The sequence below is a fragment of the Hyaena hyaena genome, unplaced genomic scaffold, assembly GCF_003009895.1.
Source record: "Hyaena hyaena isolate Hyena2069 unplaced genomic scaffold, ASM300989v1 scaffold_844, whole genome shotgun sequence".
NCBI lineage: Eukaryota > Metazoa > Chordata > Mammalia > Carnivora > Hyaenidae > Hyaena > Hyaena hyaena.
This window is the reverse complement of record NW_024081476.1, coordinates 432,978-451,077: the sequence shown is the minus strand read 5'-3', so window position 1 is coordinate 451,077 and position 18,100 is coordinate 432,978. Positions and strand designations below refer to the sequence as shown.

At 44.1% G+C, this 18,100-nt stretch overlaps 1 protein-coding gene and 1 long non-coding RNA gene across 2 annotated transcripts; one reads left to right on the top strand and one right to left on the bottom strand.

Annotated features, from left to right (window-relative positions):
• The first annotated feature begins 684 nt into the window (after nucleotides 1–684).
• Nucleotides 685–1,924, top strand: LOC120222158. Its single transcript, XR_005525975.1, has 3 exons — nucleotides 685–720; nucleotides 1,170–1,310; nucleotides 1,690–1,924. It is a non-coding gene; the product is annotated as an uncharacterized LOC120222158 (long non-coding RNA).
• A 9,245-nt stretch (nucleotides 1,925–11,169) lies between these two features.
• Nucleotides 11,170–16,751, bottom strand: RPS4X (ribosomal protein S4 X-linked). Its single transcript, XM_039219869.1, has 7 exons — nucleotides 16,685–16,751; nucleotides 15,610–15,687; nucleotides 14,957–15,137; nucleotides 14,470–14,567; nucleotides 12,870–13,041; nucleotides 11,911–12,068; nucleotides 11,170–11,337 (listed from the first exon to the last, which is right to left on the bottom strand). Exons 1-7 carry the CDS (start codon nucleotides 16,685–16,687, stop codon nucleotides 11,236–11,238), a joined length of 792 nt encoding a protein of 263 aa, XP_039075800.1. The 5' UTR covers nucleotides 16,688–16,751; the 3' UTR covers nucleotides 11,170–11,235.
• Between the last annotated feature and the right edge of the window lie 1,349 nt (nucleotides 16,752–18,100).

Sequence of the window (18,100 nt, the reverse complement as noted above, 5' to 3'; positions counted from 1 at the left end):
GCTGTGAGGGTGCATGTAGCATACTGAGCTCTGTGCCTCACACTGAGGTGCTCTAATCACTCACTTCAAGTCAGATCTTAGAATTATAAAGTCATTGGTAGCAGCCATATACATTTGTATTGATTTCATCAATGAATGATTAATAATCATGATTAATAACATCATGGATCTTGGGAAATTGTACTATGCATTATTATTATGAGGTCATTCTTATATTAATTTGGCTTTTTGATTATCTCTACAGCCACACTTCTCACTACCACTCCTCCCACGGCTCTTCCCTTGCCTTTTGTTGTCACACATTCCCACACCCCCCAGTGTTCTCATCCTGTCTTCCTGTTCAGTTTTTCTCTCCCCATCCTGATTCCTCCAACCTCTTTTTGTGTTGCTAAATCCCTTCAAGTATCAGCTAAGGCACCAATTCTTCTGGGAAGCTTTTCCAGGCCCTCCCAGAGACCAGTGTAGATGGCTCTTTGATGAGCCCCCAGAGTACCCCATGCTCCTTTTTCTATCATAGCGTTTTTAAAGTATATGTGCAGTTTTGCTTTTTGTGGTTTCAGTTACCCAAGGGCAACCATGGTCCAGAAGCAGATGGCCCTCTTTCCAACATAGCAACAGAAGATCAGAAGTAGCCTAACACTACGTCACAGTGCTTACATCATTCACCTCACTTCGTGCCATCATGTAGGCATTTTATCATCTCACATCATCACAAGAAGAGTGAGTACAGTGCAATAAGATATTTTTGGAGACAGACAACATTGACATAATATTTATTACAGAGTATTGTTATGATTGTTTTATTTATTAATTGTTGTTAATCTCTTACTGTGTCTATTTATGAATTAAACTTTATCGTAGATACATATAGGAAGAAACTTAGTATATATAAGGCTTAGTACTATCTGCGGTTTCAGACATCCACTGGCGGGGGAGTCTTGGAACATATCTCCCACAAATAAGGAGGGACTTCTGTATTTACTCGTTAGACTACTGTAATTAGGCCATCAGCTTGGTGTGGAGTTTTGTGTCTTATTTACCACTATATCACATGTTCTTAGCACTTCTGGACACATAGTAGTTGTCCAACAAATGTTTGCTGAATGAACAAGAAACGAGTCTGGTAGTAATTCTCTCCCAACTTCCTCCCCCCCGCCCCCTGCCTCCAGCACTCCCTTCATGGGGTCCAAAGCCCTGAGCCAAACCTCTTCATAGCTAAAAGCCGCAACCTGAGCACAGAATCAGAATGAACCAAATCGAGTGGGCTGAACACCTCATCACTGCAAGAACTTTCTATCTCTGCCTGAGAGGTATTTCTCTCCTTGGGTTTATAACCATCTCATGCTCTTTGGGTCTAGTGAAGGTGTGTTAGTGTGTGTGTGGGTGTGTGTGTGGGTGATTTAGGGCAAGTTGATTCACCTCCCTGCATTTCATTTATATCATCTATAAAATGATGAATAAGGTCCACTTGACGGGGTCATCATGGAGATGCACTGAGGTAACACATGGAGGTGCTTTGTAAATTGCAAATGGCTACAGGTAGCACTTGATGATGATTGAGTGCAGAAAATGTGTTGCTCAGGTCTTTTCAAGACCCTGTGTAGACAAGGGCTCTCCTGCTTATACAACATTATCTTTAGCAATCAGATTACAACTGATTGACATTATCGTTTTCTTTATATTTGGCAGATCTCCAGCCTGTGGCGACATGCTGGTCACCATAGAGACCTGAAAAGCACCCTTGTCTCATTGGTACCACATTTACAAACCAACCCTTAAGGTGGATTACTTTGCAGATGGCTGCTCTCATCTATTCAATGTTGATTCTATTAGTTCGGATTTCAGAAAGTGACATTTTCTGACCTTGTCCCCTTAAGCACAAGCAAAAACTTTGGCTTCCTTTTTTTTTTTTTTTTTTTGGAAGTGAAAAAGTACAAAGTGTACTTGGGGAAACAGTGAGGAAACAAATCAGGGGAAGGTTCATAGGGGACCTGCAGGATATACCTCTCATTCATTCATTCATTCATTCGTTCGTTTGTTCGTTCATTCATTCATTCATCTAGCACCCACAACATGCCAGTAACTGGGCTAGATGGTGGGGATTATGTTGGAGAACAAGATTAACCTTATGGACCTCACAGACTCACAAGGGACACAGACAATTAAATAGACATTTAAAAAATTTTTTTAATTAAAAAATTTTTTTAGTTTATTTATTTTTGAGACAGAGAGAGAGAGCATGAGCAGGGGAGGGGCAGAGAGAGAGAGACACACACAGAATCTGAAGTACGTTCCAGGCCCTGAGCTGGCAGTCCAGGCTCTGAGCTGTCAGCACAGAGCCTGACACAGGGCTTGAACCCATGGATGTGATATCATGACCTGAGCTGAAGTCGATGCTTAACCAACTGAGCAACCCAGGTACCCCTAGACAATTTTTTTAAAGTAAGCTCTACACTCAATGTGGGGTTTGAACTCACAACCCCAAGATCAGTAGTTGCATGCTCCACTGACTGAGCCAGCCAGGAACTCCTAAATAGACCATTTTAATACACCACAGTAGATTCCAGAATGGGAAGAACAGGGAAACAGTGTGCTGTGGGCTCCTAACCTTCCCAGAAGTTTCCCAGAGGAAGGAATATCTCAGCTGAGACCTGAAGTATGGCTGAGTGTGGGAAAAAATGCTCCTGGAAGAAAAAGTGTCAAAAGAACAGGAAGAGAGATGGGAACAGTGTAAATTTGAAGGTCTAAGAGAAAATCAGGGACTACAGAAATAGAAGCACTGTGGAGGTGGGAATCTATTTGGGACATGCTGAGCTTGCGATGTTTGGGGACCACCTAAGAGATGTCCAGGTGGCAGGTGACTATGAGTGTCTGATGTCCAAGAAAGAAGTTGTGATTAGAGTCCCGGGAATTGGGAACTACTGTGTCTCCTATTGAGAAAATAGCTTAAGACCACAGTGAGGCGGGCTTGCAAAAAGCCCAAGGAATTTGGACCTGATTCTACAAGCAGTGCGTTTGAACAAGAGGGTTTTTTTAAAAATGTTTTATTTATTTCTGAGAAAGCGAGAGAAAGCGTGAGCAGGGGAAGGTCAGAGAGAGAAGGAGACCCAGAATCCGAAGCAGGCTCCAGGCTCTGAGCTGTCAGCACAGAGCCCAATGCAGGGCTCACAGGGCTCGAACCCACGAACTGTGAGATCATGACCTGAGCTGAAGTTGGCCGCTTAACAGACTGAACCACCCAGGCGCCCCAAGCATCTGACTCTTGATATCGGCCCAGGTCATGATCTCACAGTTTCTGGGTTCGATCCCCGCATCAGGCTCTGTGCTGACAGCGTGCAGCCTGCTTCGGATCTATTTCTCCCTCTCTCTGCCCCTTCCACGCTTGCACTCTTTCTCTCTCTCTCTCTCTCTCTCAAAGTAAATAAATAAACTTTTAAAATGCAAACATAATGAATAACTACTAAACACTCATTACTTCCTAATTATTTTACATTTTATTATTTTTCAGTGTTTATTTATTTAGAGAGCGAGACAGAGAGAGAGTGCAGGGGAGGGGCAAAGAGAGTATCCCAAGTAGGCTCCCCACTATCAGCACAGAGCCCAACATGAGGGCTCCAGCTCACGAACTGTGAGATCATGACCTGAGCCAAAATCAGGAGTAGGATGCTTAACCAACTGAGCCACTCAGGCACCCCACATTTTACTATTATCTATATGTCCTTGAGGTTATTTATGCCTATCGTATAGATGTGGTGGAAATGTTATATAATGGTGCGTTACTGTGCATCTTCTCCCAGATCCCTGTGCGGTGACATCACGGTGGTAGTCTGAAATCAGCCACAGAAATCGGTAAACACTACAATCAGGACTTGATTAATTGTCTTGTTGATTGTCTACAGTTAAGGACGGGACAGAGAAATTGCTAACATGCAGACTAAACTTAGAAGTTTGTTGTGTCTTATACCCAATACATTGTGACCAGTATAAAAAATTAAGGAGCTATTCTTTCCATATTTGAAAACTATTATCTGATTCAGCAAAGAAGTTGCTTGCATCATTGACAAATGAGTGAGGTTCTTATGTATGATTTTGTTGTTTCACTTTTGTCTTATTTGTTAATGCAAACACAAGTATCAACCAACACTTGGGTCAGAACTACATTTCTTTGTCGATTGCAACCATTACCATAGATGTTTTAAGTTTTATTTATTTAAGTAATCTCTACACCCAACATGGAACTTAACTCACAACCCCAAGAGCAACAGTCACACACTGTTCTTCATAACTGAGCTAGCCAGGTGCCCCCATAACAACAGATTGCTATGAATATAAGAATTTGGCAAAATTCAATGACAGCATTCTGAGAGAACCACCTGGCTATAGCCATATATGCAAACCACAATAAAGAATATTGCCTATTTCATTATTATTTGTAAATTGTGTTATACATCCTTTATATCAGTAAAACTTATAATAAACCTATATACATGTATAGGTACACTTTTTTCTTAAGTAGGCCCACACCCAGCACAGAACCCAACACAGGGCCTGAACCCACAACCCCAAGATCAAGACCCCAGCCGAAACCAAGAGTCAGATGCTTAACTGAGCCACTCAGTGCCTGTAGGTACACATTTTTTTAGAGTTCATTGTTAAACATTTACCAACATACCACTGATTACACATGTTCACCGTTGCTAGAAAAGCTAAGAAAAATACATGAGTATGTCCCTAGGAAAGCCCCAGGGATAAACTGAAAAGCAGTTAGCTCTTGGAAAATTTCTGCTTTCTGTTGTTATTATTATTGTTATTACTAAGTGATGTCTGTTGCCTCTTGGGAACATTCTTTGTTATTATGTATTGTTTAAACAGTATGACAGTCTCAAAATCCAAAATGCTAGAGAAAATCGACCCATAAACTCCAGCCTGAGCACATCAAACCTTTTTATTTTTCATTCTCTCTTTGAACTTTAGGATTGATCTTTGTGTTTGGGGACTTTTCTGAGCCCAACAATCTGGGCAGAGGAGAGGATTCTCCTGATTCAGGGTGGAAAAGTTCTATCTGAAAAGACAGCATCTCTCTTTGTATCTAGTTTATACCCAAGGTAACATGGAAATTAACTCCTTTGGTGGAGCCCCTGAGAACCGGCACCTGCCATCTCTTGACATTAGGAACCTGAGGTCATGATGTTTCCAACTTACTTTCAAAGGGTTCAGAGAAATGTGTGTGTCTGTGTGTATGCCTACATATAGAAATAAAGCAAATATGGCAAAATGTTAATTACTGAATCTAGCTGGTATCTATATGGTGATCATTGTACTACTCTTTTGGCTTTTCTATGTATTTGAAGATGTTCATAATATAAACTACATACATAAAAATGGAGTCGGTGAGGGGCTCCTGGGTGGCTCAGTTGGTTAAGCATCTGACTTCAGTTCAGGTCATGATCTCATGGTTTGTAAGCATGAGCCCTGCTTCAGATGAGTCCCACTTCTCTCTGTCTCTCTCTCTCTTCCCTTTGTTGGATTCTCTCCCTCTCTCTGCCCCTCGCTCACTTGCACCCTCTCTCAAAACAAAAGACAGAAAGAAATGGTCTAATATTATTTAGGATAGGGGGAGAGGACAGATACCACACTATACCATACTATACTATACTGTACCTTTATACATTTATTATGAAAAATGTCAAACGTACACATAGGTAGAGCAACTAGTGTAATGAACCCCATGTAACCATCACCCAGCTTCAACATTATTAGCATATGGTCAACCTTGTTTTGTTGATCTTCCTCACTCACTAGATTATTTTAAAGCAAATCCCAGGTTGCTTGTCATTTCTTCTGCAAATACTTCAGTGTGGGGCGCCTGGGTGGCTTAGTCGGTTAAGCGTCCGACTTTCACTTAGGTCATGATCTCGCGGTTCGTGGGTTCGAGCCCCTCGTCGGGCTCTGTGCTGACTGCCGGCTCAGAGCCTGGAGCCTATTTAGAGTCTGTGTCTCCCTCTTTCTCTGACCCTCCCCTGCTCACGCGCTCTCTCTCTCTCTCTCTCTCTCTCTCTCCTAGAAATAAATAAAAATATTAAAAAAAATACTTCAGTGTGTACCTCTGAAAAACTTTTCAGTTATCGCACAAGAAATTAACAATAATTTGTAAATATCACCATATATGGAATCTGGATATATTTCGAAGGTGGAACCAATGGAGTTTTCTCATAAAATTACATGTGGAGTGTGAGAAAAGGAGATGAATTAAGGACATGTCCAATGTGTTTGGCTTGTGTAATTGGTAAGACAGTTTGCCATGACCTGAGATGGGGAAGTCTGTGGATAGAACTGATTGGTGTGGGTAAGGGGACAGTATGGAGGCTATCATTTTTTCTGTAACATCTGGTCTAACAGCAAGAACACAGGATTTGGATATCAACAAATCAAGACGGCTAGGGGCACCTGGGTAGCCCATTCAGGTAAGAGTCAGTCTGACTCTTTTAATTTTGGCTCGGGACATGATTTCACGTTTTATGAGATGGAGCCCCGTGTCAGGCTCTGCACTGATATCTAGGAGCCTGCTTGGGATTCTCTCTGCCCCTCCCCGCTTGCTCTCTCTCTTAAAATAAATAAATAAACTAAAAAAAAAATCAGGATGGCTCTTGTAAACTATAAATTACTATATAAATCCTAGCTGTCTGTATTCTTGTTCTCAAAACTGCTGTGCTGCTCTCTGACTGGAGCATGAGGCCCAGCCCACTGAAGGCACAGGGAAGTAAACCAAACCTAATAAAGTTCTGCTTCAGTCAGTTTTGTGTATATATCATCTGTCTCCCTCCCTCCTGAGATGATCTCTAAGGTTCCCTCCATTAATAAGATTTTATTAATCAAATTGGAAGCCTTCAAAAATCCTAAAAAGACACAAGCCATTTTATTTGGAAACCTATAGCTCATTCTGAGGATACAGACTGCTTTGGCTAAGTACGCTCATATGACCTAGTTGTTAGGATGGAAATCTTCCCCACATTAGGGCTAGTTGCTAAAAAAAAAAAAAATTCCTGAGCTAGCTTAACAAATAAAAAAACCAAAACACATTTAAAATGTTGTTCACTTCTGCACAGTGAAGGAAACAATCAGCAAAACTAAAGGCAATCTATGGAATGGAAGATATTTGCAGTGACATATCTTTCCAGCTGGCCAAGAGACACCTGAAAAGATGCTCACCTTGCTTACTGTCAGGGAAATGCAAATCAAAACTGCAATGAGCTATCACCTCACACCTGCCAGAATGGCTAAACTCAACAACACAAGAAACAGCAGGTGTTGGTGAGGATGTGGAGAAAAAAGAACACTTGTGCACTGTTGGTGGGAATGCAGCCACTGTGGAAAACAGTATTGAGGTTCTTCAATAAGGAAAAAATAGAACTGCCCATGGGACACCTGGGTGGTTCAGTCGGTTAAGTGTCCGATTTCAGCTCAGGTCATGATCTCACGGTTTGTTGGTTTGAACCAAGCGTCAGGCCCTGTGCTGACAGCTCGGAGCCTGGAGCCCACTTTGGATTCTGTTTCTTTTTTCTCTGCATCTCCCCTGCTCGCTCGCTCTCTCTCGCTCTCTCTCTCTCTCTCCCTCCCTCCCTCTCTCTCTCCCTCCCTCTCCCTCTCCTTCAAAAATAAATAAACATTCAAGAAAAATAAAAGCGAAAATAGAACTGTTCTAAAATCCAGCAATTGTGCTACTAAGAATTTACCCAAAAGTTACAAAACAACTGATTCAAAGGGATACTTGCATTGTGATGTTAATAGCAGGATTATTTACAATGGCCAAGATATGGAAACAGCCTAAGCGTCCACCAATTGATGACTGGGTAAAGATGTGGCATATATATACAAAGGAATCTCAATTGGCCATTAAAAAAAAAGGGTGAAATCTTGCCATTTGCAATGACCCGGATGGAGCTAGAGCATGTAATACTTAGCAAAATAAGAGAAAGACAAGTACCATGATTTCACTCATATGTGGAATTTAAGAAACAAAACAAACGAGCAAAGGGAAAAAATAAGAGAGACAAACCAAGAAACAGACTCTTAACTATAGAGAACAAATTGAGGGTTACCAGAGGGGAGGAAGGTGGGGGGCTGGGTTAAATCGGTGATGGGGATTAAGGAGTGCACTTGTCATGAGCACCATGTGCTGTATGACATTGTTGAATTACTATGTACACCTGAAATTAATATAACTCTGTATTTAACTAACTGGAATTTAAAACTTAAAAAAAGTAAACATATGTGGAGGAACAATAGAAAAAACAGTGTTTAAAAATTTCTGGTGGTAAAGCCAAGGGAATCAAGAGCAAAAATGTACTGGGACCTCATCAAGATAAAAAGCTTTTGCACAGCAAAGGAAACAATCCGTAAAACTAATAGGCAACCTACGGGATCGTTGCAAATGACATATCTGATAAAGGGCTAGTCTCCAAAATCTTTAAGGAACTCACCAAACTCCACACCCGAAAAACAAACAACCCAGTGAAGAAATGGGCAGAAGATATGAACAGACACTTCTCCAAAGAGGACATCCAGATGGCCAACAGACAAATGAAAAGTGAGAGTTTGACTTCTTTGCCAATTCTGATGCCTTTTATTTCCTTTTGTTGCCTGACACTGGTCAGAGTGGCTAAAATGAGCAAATCAGAGGACTCCAGATGCTGGCAAGGATGTGAAGAAACGGGCACCCTCCTACAGTGATGGTGGGAATGTAAACTGGTGCAGACCCTCTGGAAAACAGTGTGGAGGTTCCTCAAAAAATTAACACTAGAACTCCCCTATGACCCAGCAATAGCACTGCTAGGAATTTACCCAAAGGGATACAGGAGTGCTGATGCATAGGGGCACGTGTACCCCGATGTTCATAGCAGCACTCTCAACAATAGCCAAAACATGGAAAGAGCCTAAGTGTCCATCAACGGACGAATGGATCAAGATGTGGTTTCTCTATACACTGGAATACTACACGGCAATGAGAAAGAATGAAATCTGGCCATGTGTAGCGAAATAAGGCAGAGGACAGATACCATATGTTTTCACTTATAAGTGGATCAGGAGAAACTTAACAGAGGACTTTGGGGAAGGAGAAGAGGAAAAATAGTTGGGGAGAGGGAGGGAGGCAAACCATGAGACTCTTGAATAATGAGAACAAACTGAGGGCTGATGGTGGAGGGGAGAGGGGAAAGGGAGGTGATGGGCATGGAGGAGGGCACTTGTTGGGATGAGCACTGGGTGTTATATGGAAACCAACTTGACAATAAACTATGAAAGAAAAAATAAATAAAATAAAAATAAAAAATTCTGGTGGTGTGAGGGGACTGCAGCCAAATACACTAATTCCCCAGTTGTGCAAGATGGCTGCCCCATTAGCATCTAGGAAACCACTGCACCTGTGGAAAGAACCAACCGAGGGCCTCTCATTCCCCACATTTGCCTTGGTTCCTTAGGTAAAATCCAAATAATTTCCATCATTTGCTGAGTGGAGGCTTACAGCAAATCTACAAAGAATAGCCATGGGTGCAGTAAGCAGGGTGGCAGCAAGAAAATCCACCAGTCTTCAGGGACTCCTGCCCTCTGGCCTTTTACGGTCTCACTGGCCTGTTTCTCAGGGGTCACCTTAAGATTACCTCTGGCCTGAGGCACCTGGGTGGCTGAGTCAGTTAAGCATCCGACTTCAGGTCATGATCTTACGGTTCGAGCCCCCATAGGGCTCTGGGCTGTCAGCATAGAGCCGGCTTCAGATCCTCTGCCCCCCGCTTTGCCCCTTCCTTAGTTGTGCACAAAGGCTCCACACTCACTCACTCTCTCTCCCTCTCTCTAAAATAAACAAAAAAAAAATTACTTCTGGCCCTGCCTGGCTCATCAGAACTGCCTATCTGGGCAACCTGATTTGCTTGGACCCTGTGCTTGCAAAAATTCCTTCTGCGTAAGCAGAGGTCTTGAGGCCCCATGAGGCCCCATGTTGGACTGCTCTCAATTCTCAGACAGTGGCTTTGGTGCCTGCAATATGAAAGACAGAGGAGCCCTGTGGGGTCAAATCAGCTTGGACTCCTGGCACAATCCCTCCTTTAGCGGATTAATTCAGACCCTGCTTCATTCAACAAGATCAATTTTCTGAGGCTCCTGATGCCAAGCCTAGGACCCAGCTGGGGGCGGAGGCACTGCAAACAAGCCACTGATCCTCAGTGGGCCTTCTTCTCTGTGGGACCACAGGCCTGGGCACCAGGGAGGGCTGTTACACATGCCCAGCTAAACACGCAAAGTGATCTTACACAGGCTCATCACACCTCAGATAAAGAGGTCCAAAATGTCTCCTCCCTCCAGCCTGTCACGGCAGGGATGATTTGCTAAGCTTGAATAGTCTTCTACAAGAGATGAACATTGATACAGCACTTATGTATACGGTAGTTGGTGGGTTTTGACACAAGGCAATTTTGCTCCCTAAGAGGGATCTGTCTACATCTGGAGTCATTTTGTAATCTCAACTGGGCAGAAGGGGAAGGCAGGCTCTAACATGCAGTGGTCAGATGCCAGAGATGGCTGTTCAACATCCCATGATACACAGGAGAGCCACCCACCAAGTTACCTGGACCAGCAGTATTAAAGTTGAGAAACCCTGCAATAGGAGGTAGAGGTGTTTTGGTTGTTTTTTTTTTTAGACATGACTTATAGGGGAACAAAAGAGCTGGCTCCTTGGAGCCAAGGGGAACTCTTATTGAGAGTGTGGAATGGGGGGGACAGAGGATCCAAAGTGAGCTTCAAGCGGCCAGCAGCAAGACAACATGGGGCTCAAACTTACAAGCTGAGATCATGACCTGTGCTGAAGTCGGACGCTTCACCGACTGGGCCACCCAGGTGCCCCACAGATTTTTAAGTGAAGTCAGGACAGTTGAGTTCTTGGCCAAAACTGCAAGTTCCCTGGTTCTCTCCACTCCTGGGTTAGCTGCTGCTCCTTCTGTCAAGTCTGGGATGTTCTCCTTCCCACCACCCTAGCCCAGCCTAAAAAAAGACACAGGAAGATCTATATCACAGAAAGCCCTAAGGCTGACTGAGTCAATCTACTTTTTATAAGTAAAATAGGGAAGCTGTAAATTAAAACGAAACTCCAAAACCAAACTACCACAAACACCAAAGAGACAATTTATCGTGCTGTATTGATCTTTAATTGTGCACAAGGACTTCCAGTCACATCACCTAGGGACCTCTTTACCCACTGCTCTGTTTGGCTGCCAGTCTCTTGTCTCTCTCTTCAGCAATGGTGAGGCGGATGCCCTTTCCACGGGGAAGAGAAATCCATGGTTTGTTGCCCTGGAAGATAAAACAAGGAGAATCAGAACCCAATGAAGCACATAACTCCATCAGCAGCTTGGCATACACTACCTCTGTCATCTCATTTAAAGAAACAGGAGCCCGAGAGCATTTAGCAACAGCCAGGCAGCCTTAATACATTTATATGCTGGTTTATCAACAACACCCACTGCCTGGGCTGCAGAGGTCACTGTTAAACTTGCTGTCCATACATGTACATGTAAACTATAATATCCTTCATAAATTAAGGACTTAGAAGTGTTGAAGTAATGACCAAGGCCAGCTGCTTGTTTCCCCCTCAAAAAAGTCCACAGGCACAAACTGAAGAACCTAAGCATAAGGCATACTCATTCCACTACTGGCCATTTTTCACCAACCAAGGTGATCAGGTCCCCTGCTGATTTTGTGACACTGAAAAAGCACAGGCTTGCCCCAGCCCTGTTTGGTTTAAGCCCTATCCCAGAAGAGGCTTTACACCAGGATCAGTAGAGCCAGCCAGGAGCCAGGCGCTACAATCCCAGCAGTACCTGCCTTTACTAGTTTCCCTGGACTAGAAGGGAGACCCAAACTTACTTTGCCAATAACAAAAATGTTGGAGAGCCGGGTGGCAAAGCTGTTGCCATTGGCATCTTTCACGTGAACTACATCAAAAGAACCAGGGTGTCTCTCTCTGTTGGTGATCACACCAATTCTTCCCAGGTTAGCACCTCCGGTCACCATACACAGATTACCTAGGCAGAAGAAAAAGAATCTGGTTAGAGCCAGGCACTATGCAAACTCATAACCTGATGTGACGAATGACAAGAGCCAGGCTCTAACAAAATTAGTCATTTTTCCCATTTGAGTCTACTTCTATGGATAGGTTACCCAAGAAGTGACTGTCAGGGTTCTCCTAAGATTTATCCCACCCCTCACCCCTCCCTCACCTAAGCCCCACCAAAGCCACCTCGCCAGATCCTCACCATGTCTTGTTGCTGTTCCTCTAAGGCCCAATGCTCTGCCAATTACTGTCAGACTGAGAATGATGACAGCATTACTAAGGGCTATACCACAATTAGGCTGGCTGCTATTCAGTCGTCTTCCTGACTAGCCCTAGACCATTTCCATAGCTAGGGGAGCTTTTTTGAGACCTCTACAGCAGATCTGAGAATGTGTCTTACTTACAACAAACTTCCTCTCAGCTATCCAGAATATTCTAAGCATCTGGGGCTCTGGAAGTAAACATACTATATACCTTGGTGTTGGGAGGAGATATTCTCCAGGTAAGGTGTTTTGTTTTGTTTAACATTCCCCACACATTTCTTAAATCTTTAAGAGTTGCCCCCTTCCCAATCCCTTACTGCATGAGAAGACATTTCTCTTTGGTTGCTTATCAGAATCACCTCAGAGGGCTCAAAACGAAACCCTGTACCGAGGCCCAGTGCAAGTCATGATGCTTGATTAAGCTCCCATTAGAGGGAGAGAGTGAAAAGCAAAGAACAGCACTTATACCTGGGTTTAAAGAGAATGCCCAGATAGCAGAGGCTGCTTACCAGTATCAAACTTGATGAAATCAGTTATCTTTCCAGTCTCCAAATCAATCTGAATGGTATCATTCACCTTGATGAGGGGATCAGGATAGCGTATGGTGCGAGCATCATGGGTCACCAGATGAGGGATTCCTTTTGTTCCCACAAAGATCTTTCTCACTTTGCACAACTTATACTGGAAACACACAGGAGGAGTTAGCCACATCTAGGTTAGTTCACATGCACCACACTCCATGAAACAGTAACTTCCTAGTTAACAGGTGCCACCGCTCCAGAACATATGAAACAGTAACTTCAAAGTTCAGTTCACACACACCAGTGTAACAGTATGAACCAGTAACTTTGTAGCTGACACTCCGAAGGTATGAAACAGTAACTTCGAAGACGCAACAAGTATGAAACAGTAACTTCGAAACCACAAGTCACTGGGTTAAAAAAAAAAAAAATGCAATTAGCAGCTAAAGGCAACAGCCTTACATAGGAATGGCCATTTGCCAAGCTGCAGAATGGGGAGCCTGGCTTGGTGTCCTAACCTCCATAAATTTCTGACACTGTCCCTCTCTAGGGCAGTCTTCCCAGTATGTTTTCCTTGTATCACTCCATAAGCCCCAGGTTCAAGTCCAAGGCATTGAAGGCCCCACAACTTCCAACTCACACACAACAGGGTAATTCCCTAGTGAGTGGGCTGATCTCCCTTTCTTTCCCCAGGCTGTTTAAGCCTCACAGTGCCCCTGAATTCTTCCAACTCACCCTCATCTGCTTTCTAAGTGCTAATGGCTCCTTCCAAAACACAACTTGAGTTTTGTCTCACAAACTGCAGTTGTATTACCATTTCACCTATTCAACAAATACTTCACACAAAGCGTTTCAATGTTGGATTTTCACTCTGGGAACTCCTCAAATTAAATCAAATCACCTTGATGCCATTGGACATGCCCTCCAGCCTGCTGATAACAAAGCAGCTAAGCAAATTAAGAGCTGAATCACACAATTGAATTAACCTTCATTTATAGCCAATAATTCAAGGAGTCTTAAACTTTTGCATAAAACCACTACAACAAACTGGATTAAATAATCAATGTCTGCAATCTTTTTCTTGAACTATTTCAAACAAATGCCCCAAGGATTATCAGTCTCCTTCATTAACACTTTTCCTCTCCCCAGAGTAAAGCTAGATCCACAAATGGAGACCTGACATAGGGCCAATCAGGTTGGACTAGTATTGGCTTTCTGGTCCCTTATAAAGGACCCATACTTCAGGAACTAATAAATGTTCCTAGAAATCACTTTCCTTGCCCCTAAAGCCAAAGTTAACTGGAATTTATCTCTGCCACAAAAAAGACAATCTGTTAAAGATGTTAACTTCAAACGGAGATCAGTAGGTATCCGGCAATGAACTGTGATGCAACTATTAGTAAGACCTTTACTAACAGGATATAAAATTGCACATACAATAGAAACCCAGCAACTTGTTACCTGGCTATTTCCAGGTATATGACCATAAGCAATTTTAATCTACCTACCTCACTGCAATGGACCATTCAGGTTCTAACTTAGTACCAAGTAAATTTAGCTCAAGACCCAGCCTGCTTATAACACTCACCTTGGCCTCCTCAGGCGTGATCCGATGAACAGCAAAGCGACCCTTGGTGTCATAGATCAGGCGGAAATTCTCCCCAGTCTTGTCAATGCTGATGACATCTGATATCAAAACAGTTTAACTAATGTTACTATACAGCCCCACTACCCCATGCTGAGTAACAACCACACCAGTCTAAGAAAAAAAATTCCCCATATACTTCCTATTTCCAATACTAACAAGAACTCCTAGGTTAACGATGATGACTAGCTAATCTTTTAAAACCCTGTCTTTAGGACATATAAAACTTAAGGTGAATTAAAATTTGGTTTTGAGAAAAGATTCCTGATTCTTTGGAGCCCTATACTATGTTGGTAAAAACTGAAGGGGAAGGGCAGGCTTTATTTCTGTGACTGATAAAAGCCCACCGATATTCAATACAACTGTCATTTTGTAGAGGAAGATAAAGCAAAAGAAGCCACCACCAAGTGCCCACCACTTAATCACTTACCCATAAAGCCAGCAGGGTAGGTTATATCAGTTCTGACCTTGCCATCAATCTTAATAAAACGTTGCATACAGATCTTCTTTACTTCATCTCCTGTTAGGGCATACTTAAGTCTGTTCCTTAGGAAAATGATGAGAGGGAGACATTCTCTCAACTTATGGGGACCAGTAGATGGACGAGGGGCCTGTAAAATGATCAAAGCAAAATGATCTTAAACTACTGTTGAGATTCACTCAAACCTATGTGTTGAGATCCATCAACTAGACACCAGACTGTGCCCATCACCCTTCAAGTGTGGGTTAAAAAGAGGTGTCCAAAACTTGTAAAACTATTCCAGAACTTAAAGCTTTATTGCATGTTTCCCCTTCAGAGGACCAGGCCCGTTAAGAACATTTGAATTCTGAGTCCATGAGTGTACTATGTTGTATGCGAAACAGATGAGGCAGTTATTAAGGAGTCAGGTGGGGTACAGTTAAGCAAGACAGCACAAGGTCTTCAAAAACGGGGAGACAAGAATACTCTTCCCATAGTCCTGTCCCCAAATAACTTCTGGGTATAGTAATCAGGAATGCCTGGTATGAAATAGGTCCTCTGAACATGTCAATTAGATCTCCGTAACACTGGCCAAAAGAAAAAGTGCCCCTTAAAATACTTACGAACACGCCGGTCAGCTTATCCAGCATCCAATGCTTTGGAGCTGCTACCCGCTTCAGATGCTTCTTGGGACCACGAGCCTGAAGGAGAATGTCAGGGCTTTACACTTCAATGCTGTTAAAATGGTTACAGGTTTTTTCAAGAACAGCTATTAACTTCTTGAAAGAATGGAGTCTAAGTTTCCCCTTCAGCAAAATGTGGACAGTGTAAAGCATAAGGCCGTGACATTAAGGCAGAGAAGCAAATGCAGTTATCTGGCAAATCCATAGGTTCCATGAACTGTACCCACCCCTCTCCCTGTATAGAGGACACTAATTATCTTTGCGAACTGTTCCACGCATTTTCATGTTACCACTTAAAATGGTCTGCTTCTTGAGGCTGTGTCTTCTAAGAAACCTTTCTGGCGAAATGGTCAGGAATTGGACTTTGTGGCAGAGCCAGCCAGCAAGAGAAATGGACAAGAGCCATATCTGTGCAAGTTTCTGCTTGTTAACCAATTAGAAAAGTTTTCCCAACATAACCACCTGGTGTGGAAGTGTCTGATGCGAGATTAACCTGCCCTCTGCAAAACCACGTGCCAACAGCTGCTCCCTCGTACTCTAAAACCAAAAGCTGAGAGCCGCTTTCACTTTAGAATGCGGAAGCTTGTCAGCGCTGTGCACAGATGCTTACCCGGCCACACTACGTCAAGTCAAGCCGTGCCAAAAACACAAGGACGAAGAAAACGCTCTCCGCCCGGCGCCTACCCGCCCCGTCCCGAGCCCATCATCTACCCGCTTGGCCCACCCACGGCTCTGGCCTGAGAAAGTCGTTCTTCCCGAGGCAGCAGGATCAGTGATCGGGCACTGCCCGGGACAGAGACCGAGGCCTTCCCGCCGGTGGTACCAACCTTCCCCCCCCTTCCTCCGGGACCAACGTTCGCCCTCGCCCTCGAGCTCGCATGGGCCAACCCGAAGGCTGTAGTCCCTTCTCCTCCGCCTGGCCACCCTCTGCAGGAAGCCCGAAGCCCCGGGTAGCCCCGGTACTGGGAGGATGGAAGCTGATGGGACCCAAGAGCTCGCGAGGAATCGGCCTTACCATGGCTGCGCTAGGCACGAAAAGAGGACCGCCTCTTTCCGGTACGCGAGAAAAGAGGGCTCGAGGCTGCGCGCGCCGGAGCCTCAAAACTCCGCCCAGTTCCGTCCTTTCCAGGCGCACCGGGAGTCTATCTTGCCACCTGCTGGTGGGAGGTCATAGGGCCGAAGCTCGAAGCTTGGGCAGTTTTCCCTCTCTCTTTTCCTACCCCCACCCCAACCAGTGTTTGCTGAGCGCCTCCGCTGTCGCCTGATTCCGTGTTAGCTGCTGGAAACACAAAATGTGCTCGACGTGTTCCCTGCCTTCAAAGACGGGGCAAAGTGAGGCTACTTGAGGTCCCACATACACACGATTGTATAATCAGCAGAATATATTTTAATAGAGATTTCATATTCTTTTTTTAAATGTTTATTTCTTTTTGAGAGAGAGCGGGAGTAGGGCAGAGAGAGAGAGAGAGAGAGAGAGAGAGAGAGAGGACAGAGGATCCAAAGCCGGCTCTGAGCTGACAGCAGCAAGCCTCATGCGGGGCTGTGGGCTGCCACTAAAGTTAACTTAGTAACAGTCTCATGCAGGGCTGTTACGTGGAGCTGTTACAGTAACAGCTGCATGCAGGGCTAAGCTGTTACTAAGTTAACTTAGTAAGTAACTAAGTTAATTTAGTAAGTAACTAAGTTAACTTAGTCACCATGAGATCATGACCTGAGCAGAAGTCCAACGCTCAACCGACTGAGCCACCCAGGCTTCCCTAATATTAATTCCTAAACATATTTTGTTTGTTCCTTTGAGACAGCCAAGCTGCCCATACTGTAAGTTGGGAAGAATCAACATTTTTATTCCCTCTTACAAAGGGGGCAGGAGGTAGAGGGAAGGGGTGGTGGAGAGAAGGGGACAGGAGGGTAGGATCCGTGCTTGAACTTTGGTGCCTTGCTCCTAGCTTCCTGTACCACACATTTGGCACTTATAAAGTCTCAGGGAAGAGAGGAAACATCGGAGACCATCTGGTTATCTAACTTAAACTTAGATTTGATCATACTACTTTCCTACATTGAAACTGCTCCTGGCCCTCCTGCCTGGTCTCTCAGGTCCCTCTGCCTGTTACCTGCTGCCTGCTGTGCCTGGACACCCATCGATCCCTCCCCCCATCCTAAACCTCTAAGCTTAAGCCACTCCAAACAATTTACTGCTCTCAGAAAGCTCCCTCTTTCAAGCCTCCTGCCTGTGGACCTGATGATTCCTCAGCTTGGAGCTGCCATGGACAGCCCAATCCCCTTCTTGGGCATCTAATCCCACTCGTCAGTTTTGGAGATATATACAGCTCTAGTCCCTCTGGCTGTGTGAGCCCCAGGCTCCCTGGGGCAAGGTCAATCCCACATTCTTCCCCCCCAGAGCCCTTTGTTCAAACTCAATGACAGCACTTAG

Excerpts from the sequence above, each read along its gene's own strand:
- RPS4X (XM_039219869.1), bottom strand. Across the intron at positions 14,568-14,956 it reads CTACCCTGCTGGCTTTATGG|ATGTCATCAGCATTGACAAG; the intron begins GTAAGTGATTAA and ends TTTTGATATCAG. Across the intron at positions 11,338-11,910 it reads ACATTTTTGTTATTGGCAAA|GGCAACAAACCATGGATTTC; the intron begins GTAAGTTTGGGT and ends TTTATCTTCCAG.